This window comes from Amblyraja radiata, chromosome 10 (genome assembly GCF_010909765.2).
Source record: "Amblyraja radiata isolate CabotCenter1 chromosome 10, sAmbRad1.1.pri, whole genome shotgun sequence".
Classification (NCBI taxonomy): Eukaryota; Metazoa; Chordata; class Chondrichthyes; order Rajiformes; family Rajidae; genus Amblyraja; species Amblyraja radiata.
The window spans coordinates 12,643,820-12,651,656 of NC_045965.1; the positions used below are offsets into that span (position 1 = coordinate 12,643,820).

The 7,837-nt window shown below is 51.1% G+C and overlaps 1 protein-coding gene across 1 annotated transcript in view; it reads left to right on the top strand.

The window, feature by feature from the left end:
• The first annotated feature begins 6,532 nt into the window (after positions 1 to 6,532).
• LOC116977534 (phospholipid phosphatase 6-like) overlaps positions 6,533 to 7,837 on the top strand; it is a 25,957-nt gene continuing 24,652 nt past the window's right edge. The window contains exon 1 of the mRNA XM_033028036.1: positions 6,533 to 7,074. Within this exon, the coding sequence (XP_032883927.1) occupies positions 6,618 to 7,074 (457 nt within the window). The 5' untranslated portion in view covers positions 6,533 to 6,617. The remainder of the gene's footprint in view (positions 7,075 to 7,837) is intronic.

The following is a 7,837-nucleotide window of genomic DNA, read 5'->3' on the forward strand; positions in this document are numbered from 1 at the left end:
CCGTACAGACAGCACCCAATGTCAGGATTGAACCCAGGTCTCTGGTGCTGTGAAGCAGCAACTCTACCGCTGAGCCACCTTGCCGCCCTTACATAAGTACATAATCATTATCCAACCTTGTTGTCTTCCTTCATCTGGATGAATAAGTAGGTGCCATCACAACATTTAAGAAATAATGGGACAGGTACATGAATAGGACAGGTTTAGGGGGATATGGGCTGAACACAGCAGGTGGGACTAGTGCAGATGGGACATGTTGGTTGGTGTGGAGACAGACAGAGGAGATTAGTTTACGTTAGCATCATATTCAGCATGGACATTGTGGGCTGAAGGGCCAGGTCCTCTGCTGTATGGAAGGTACTATGTTTTAATCCCATGAGCTTCAAATTTAACTAATGGTCATGTATGTGAAATCTTAATAGATGTTCACTCTTTCATATAAACTACACCCATGTACATGAATGTGCAACATCCCGCAGCCCAGTGGCTCAGTGGTAAAGTTGGTGCCTTACAGCGCCAGAGACACGGGTTCCAATCTGACGTAGGGTGCTCTCTGTAAGAACCTTGTGCATTCTCTCTGTGATTGCGTGGGTTTTCCCCGGGTGCTCCAGTTTCTTCCCACACTCCAAAGACGTACAGGTTTGTAGGTTAATTTGCTTTGGTAAAAATTGTAAAATGTCCCCTGTCTGCAGAATAGTGCTAGTGTATGGGTCAGCACAGACTCGGTGGGTCAAAGGGCTCATTTCCGCGCTGCATCTTTAAAGTCTAAATCCCAACAATTCACCTTTAAGCCCCTTCAATTAGCTTCCACCCCATATGTTGCAGTCTTTACATCCCACAAAGGTGTCTCAAGGAAGATGTTTGAAGAAGGGTCTAGGCCAGAAACGTCGGCCATTCGGAGCTCCCGCAACGGCAACTTCTCCCGTCCGAATTGCTGGGTTGAAAATGATCCGGAGCGGGGCCTTACATCGCCCGGCGCGGCTTTAACGGCCGAGGGACTTACCATCGCCCGCCGGGGCTTTGACATCGGGAGAAGAATGGAGAGCAGGGGAGAGACAAGACTTTGCCTTCCATCACAGTGGGAAGGAGATTCACTGTGATGGATGTTTGTGTAAATTGTGTTGGTGTGTGTCTTGGTTTTTTTTTTTGTATGATTGCAGAAACCAAATTTCGTTTGAACTTCATTTGAGGTTCAAATGACAATAAACGATATTGTATCGTAATTCTTTCTCTCCAAAGATGCTGCCTAACCCGCTGAGGTACTCCAGCTTTTTGTGTCTATCTACGGTGTAAACCAGCATCTGCAGCTCATTCCTACTCATTTTACAGTTCATTCACTGCAAGCATGTGCCAGTCTATTGTTGTTGCAATTCATTCATTGGCAATGGGTGCAGTTCTGCTCCTGCAGTTAATTCATAGTTTATATGAAAGACAAAAACTTCTATTAAGATTTCACATACATTACCATTAGTTAAATTTGAAGTTCATGAGATTAAAACATAGTACCTTCCATACAGTAGAGGAACAGGCCCTTCAGCCCACAATGTCCATGCTGAACATGATGCTAACATAGACGAATCTCCTCTGTCTGTCTCCACACCAACCAACACATCCCATCTGCACTAGTCCCACCTGCTGCGTTCGGCCCATGTCCCCCTAAACCTGTCATATGGTTCATGCAATGTCAGTATCTTCATCTATTGCTGCATTTCGACCATTGCCAGTATATGCACATCTGCTACTGCGATTCATTCATTGCAGTTCAATGATTCAATGATATTTTATAGTACCATGTACCCAGGTACAGTGACATTATTTGCGTACAATACACAAAGTATGCAAAGAGTCACCACTTAGCTGGCTCTGACAAAGTTACAAAAATACTCATTACAGTCCTGATGGTCCCAATATGTTCTCGGTGCTCCCCCCTCCCTATCCCCTGCCAGGTCCCCCGTCACTTCAATGCTGCAGTCCATTCAATTTCAATGGATGCAACCTCCAATGCAGCACTTCATTATTTACGAGTGTGTCGCTTCAGTAATGCGACTACACAGGTAGCTTCCCCTTTGTCCAAACATTTGCCAATCAATCCTCCCCACACCACCACCTTTTAGTTTACTTTAGAGATACAGTGTACAAAGAGGCCCTTCGGCCCACCAAGTCCACGCCGACCATGCTAGTTCTATTCTAACACAAGGGACAATTTGCAAAAGCCAATCAACCTGCAAACCTGCACGTCCTTGGAATGTGGGAGGAAGCTTGAGCACCCGAAGAAAACCCATGCAGTCATATGAAGATAGTACAAACTATGTACGGACAGCACCCTTAGTCATTAATGAACCTGGGTCTCTGGCGCTGTAAGAAAGAAATTCTACCATTTTGCCACAGTGCTGCCCCCTGCATCCACCAGCCAGACTTTGTCCCCCCCCCCCCTCCACCTCTCATCCAGATTTCTCCCCCCCCCCGACACAATCAGTCTGAAGGGCTCCGACACAAAATGTCGCTTGTCCATGTTCTCCAAGGATGCTGCTTCACCCATTGAGTTATTCCAGCACTTTGTGTCTTTTTTTGTAAACCAGCATCTGCAGTTCCTTGAGCCTGCAGGTAGCTTTTCATATACGGTTCTCAATGGACCCTGCCACTGATCGCTCTCATCATGGCCAGTTTCAAACATGCCTGAAGGCAGGAGCTAATTTGTTGACCTTCCCTGCACCAATGACACCATGTTACATACAACACACCGTTGAGTCTCCCCAAAAGCTATTTGCTAATTAATTCCATGGACAGTAACCAATATTTACAAGTGCACTTTTGAAGATCAAATCAACCTCTCAAGGACAATCAATAATGAGATCCTGGGGGGATCATTCCTGACATTGGTCATATTCTACATTGATACTGGTGACCTCTCCCCCACTAGATCACCTTTGTGATGGGTGGTTTGTCCTTGTTGTGTCAGGCTGTAGAACATGAGGACATTGTAAAGACACTCATAGGGGATTGCCACACTCTAGGAATCCACCAGAAAATGGAAACTTTGGGGCGGCACAGTGGCGCAGCGGTTGAGTTGCTGCCTTAGGGGCCTGTCCCACTTTCACGACCTAATTCACGACCTTTTTTACTCGTGGACATTTTTAATCATGCTAGAAAAACGCCCCGACCTACTTGATGCCACGAGTACCTACGACTACCATCACGGCCTGCTACGACCAACCTATGACCTTCTACAACCTCGTGACGACCATGCTGCGAGTATGAGTCAAGGACAAAGTCGGCAGAGGTCGTGAAAGTGGGACAGGCTCTTTACAGTGACAGAGACCCCGGGTTCGATCATGATAAAGGCTTCAGTGTGTGTGGGGTTTGTACATTCTCCCTGTGACTCAAATTTCACTGTGCCTTAATTAGTACATTTGACAATAAACTGACCTTGAAACCTTGACCACGGGGATTTTCTCCAGCTGCTCCGGTTTTCTCCACATCTCAATGATGTGCAGGTTTGTAGGTTGATTGGCTTCTGTAAATTCTACCCAGTGTGTAGGATCAGGGCCGCTCATGCATTGAGCGTGAGAATCACGCATTTCACCCAATTTTCACGCTCTCACGCTGATCACAAATTTCTCACGCTCTATTCCCCCCCCCCCAAAAATTAAGAAAGTCATGAAAAATTCAATTCGCCCAAAACTTCCACACTCCTCCACACTCAAACCAATGAGAATAGCTTTCTATCAGCGGGTAGCCATAAATAACGAACAATTTGATCGGCTTAAGCCCATCGCACACTGTTTAAAATGGCAAATTCTGCAGTGCTAATGACTCCATTCGGGCTAAGGCTCCGCCCAGGTCACTGACCCTCACCTCCCCCGAGTCACTGACCTTCCCCAGACCCCCGGGTCACTGACCCTCACCTCCCCCTGACCCCAGCTGGACACTGAGCACCCGGGTCAGCCCGCAATCCCGGGGCGGGCAAGGGAAAGAGCCGGGGGGAGAGGGAAACGCTCCCCGGACATCGGCAAGTCTCCGAATGTCCGCTCACTCCGGGTGTTGTCGCCGCTTCACTGACACACACTCTCACACACAACCTAATTAACACACACTGACACACACGCAACCTAATTAATACACACTGGCACACACAAGGTTTAAAGGGATATGGGCCAAATGCGGATAAATGGGACTAGTTTAGATGGGGTATCTTGAACTGCATGGACAAGTTGGGATGAAGGGCCTGTTTCCATGCTGTAAGACTATGACACATTGCAGAAAGGGTGCCATTGCTCTGGAGAGGATAAAGGGCCGATGTATGATGATGTTGGCAGGGCTGGAATTATTTTTTCACTTTGTAGAAAGATTTGATAACTGGGATTGTATTCTCTGCAGCAGCGGAGGTGAAGAAAATACTTAGTTGAGGTGAATAATATTATAAGAATAGGACCTGTTTCGCTTAACAAAGAGTGTAGGAAGGAACTGCAGATGCTGGTTTAATCTGAAGATAGACACATAAAGACACTACCACTTTCGGCTGTGATTTTTGGCCATCTTACTAAGTCCCCCTCCGCTCATCAGGTGCAAAGGATTCTTCCCATCAATGAAAAATAAAAGTGTTATTAGTGTTTCAAAACAGGTTGAGAATCTCTCTCCTGTCAATCACGCCATGAAGGCCACTTCCCTTCCGGTGGGAGGGGAGAGGAATTATAAAACCCGGAAGTGTGGGTGTGGCTCAGTCTCTGCAAGATGGGGGAGGGAGAGGTCACAACTCTGTCTGAGCTGTGAATCAACTGAACACACTGAATGCCTACTGAACTGTGAGTATGGTGTTTATGTGGTGTTTTGTGTGATTTTATGGTGGTTTCGCCCTGCTTGAAATGGCATGAAACTGCATTTTAATGTGGTGGCCTTGCACCCTCCATGAAATGGTATGAAACTGCATTTGAATGTGTTGTCGTTGCACCCTGCATGAAATGGTATGAAACTGCACTTGAATTTGGTGGCCTTGCACCCTGCTTGAAGTGGTATGAAACTACAATTGAATTTGGTGGCCTTGCACCCTGCTTGAAATGGAATTTCAAGGAATAGCCGTAGCCGTGAGTCAACTAACTGCTCGCCCACCAGCCGTGAGTGAGCTGCCAGCACATCAAGCTTGAGTGACTGAGCTGTCACCCCAAGAATCCATTTGGCCCACAATGTCCATACTAGCCCTCTGGAAACCTGTCCCTTCAGCCCACAATACCAATACTAGCGCTCCAGAAAGCCGCCCCCCCACTCCTCCCCCACCACTGGCCACTAATATTGGAATTGTTGGAGAGGTGGAATATTGCGTTGGGGGACCAGCCCTCCCATGTGAACATGGGACCCAACGGGTCCCACTTAGTCTAGTCAGTAATGTAATTTAACCTAAATTTATTCATACCTAATCCAATTTAAAGCATAAATGTTGCATTCAAGTGTAAGTTAAAAGACTCGCTACAGTATGCACCAGATTGCACAATTTCAAGCTGAAAAATGCAAAAGCTCCCTACGGGCTTAGTCACTGCGCTTCCTCGCAATTTCTCACTCTCACCCAATGTTGGCAGCCTTGCTGTTGTCTTGCTGCAGTGCATTGAATGTTCATAAGCGATAGCAGAATTAGGTCATTTGGCCCATGAAGTCTACTGTATTTTTCCCTCTCAACCCCATTCTCCTGCCATCCCCTGCCTTCTTCCCATAACCCCTGACACCCGTACTAATCAATAATATATCAGTCTCTGCCATAAAATATCCATTGACTTGGCCTCCACAGCCTTCTGTGGCAATGAATTCAACAGATTCGCCACCCTCTGTCCAGAGAAATTCTCCCTCATCTTCCTAAAAGAACATCCTTTTATTCTGAGGTTATGATCTCTGGTCCTAGACTCTCCCATCAGTGGAAACATACTCTCCACATCCACTCTATCCAGGTCTGTTGTGTTGCTGCAGCGTATTGAATGCTAGTGCTGCCGCTCTGTTGCTGCAGTCCAGTCATTGTTAATGCATGCTGCTGTGTTGTTTGTAGTGCATCCAATGCCAGTACTGTTGCTGCAGTCCAGTCATTGTTAGTGCATGCTGCTGTGTTGCTGCAGTGCATCCAATGCCAGTACTGTTGCTGCAGTCCAGTCATTGTTAGTGCATGCTGCTGTGTTGCTGCAGTGCATCCAATGCCAGTACTGTTGCTGCAGTCCAGTCATTGTTAGTGCATGCTGCTATGTTGCTGCAGTGCATTCAATGCCAGTACTGTTGCTGCCAACGTTGCATTCATTCAATGAGTACTGGCTGCTCTGTGGCTGCACTGCATTGAATGTCAGTGTAGGCTCCTCTGTTGCTCTAGTGAATTCAATGATAATACTGATGCTGCAGCGTGTTTAATGGCAGTCCTGTTGCTCCAGTGCATTGAATGCCAGTGCAGGCTGCTGTGATGCTGCAGCAGCAGCATTGAATGCCAGTACTGTTGCTGCCACTGTTGCATTCAATGCCAGTGCAGGCTGCAGCAGAGTGAGAGGGGGTGAATGATGGTGAGACGAGGCGCGCTCCCGCTGCCGTCCCGCGGGGCCGCGCCTGCAAGATGGCGGCGGGAGTGAGCCGCTGTGAGCCGTGATCCCGCGGCCATGCCGTCACATTCCCCCAAGCACAGGAGCCGGGAGCGGGAGGCCCGCCGGCTGGAGTCGCTGCTGCAGAGCCGGGGACCAGGGCCGGGGTTGCTGTTGCTGCAGCGGGCGGGCAGCGAGGGGACGGGGTCGGGGACCGGGCAGCCGCCGCCATCGCCCAGGCACCGGGAGGCGGCGCCGGGTCTGCGCCGGGACTCGGCCTCTGAGGACGGCCGCATGAAGCTCAACCCGTCGCTGCTCGGCATCGCCCTGCGCTCCCTGCTCGCCGTCGACCTGTGGCTGTCCAAGCGCCTGGGCGTGTGCGCCACCGACGACTCTCCCTGGGGCAGCGCCAGGCCCATCATGAAGCTGATCGAGGTGTCGGGCCACGGCATCCCCTGGCTGGCCGGCACCGTCTACTGCCTCGTCAAAAGCGACAGCCCCGCCGGCCAGGAGGTGTTGCTCAACCTGCTGCTCGGTGAGAACATCCCCACCCCCACCCCCACCCCACACTAGTAGCACCACTCCTGTAACTCACACCATCACTCGCCCCTCTCACTCACTCACTCCCTCCCTCCCTTCCCCCCTGTCGCTCCCTCCCCCCTCGCACTCACTCCCTCCCCCTCACCCTCCCTCCCCCCTCTCACTCTTTCCCTCCCCCCCCTCACTGCCTCCCTCCCCCCATCGCACTCCCTCCCCTCAACCCCCTCCTCACTCCTTCCTACTCCTCCCCTCACCCCCCATTTCTCCCACCACCCCCCTCACACCCCTCCCTCCCTCCCTCAACCCCCTCCTCCCCTCAACCCATCCCTCACTCCCCCCTCCTCACTACCCCTCCTCACTCTGCCCCCCCCACTCCTCCCCTCACCAACCCCCCACTCCTCCCCTCACCCCCTCCTCTCCTCCCCTCACCCCCCCCCCCCCTTCCGCCCTCCTCACTCCGCCCTCCTCACTCCCCCCTCCTCACTGCCCCCGCACTACCGCCCCCGCACTCCGCCCACGCACTCTGCCCCCCACCCCTCCCCTCACCCCCCTCCCATTTCTCCCACCATCCCCCACTCCTCCCCTCACCCTCCCCCCTCCTCCCCACACCCACCCCCCTCCTCCCCCCACCCGCCCCCTCCTCCCCTCACCCCCCCTCCTCCCCTCACCCCCCCCTTCCTCCCCTCACACCCCCCCACTCCTCCCCTCACTCCTCCCCTCACACCCCCCACTCCTCCCCTCACCTCCCCCCCCCCACT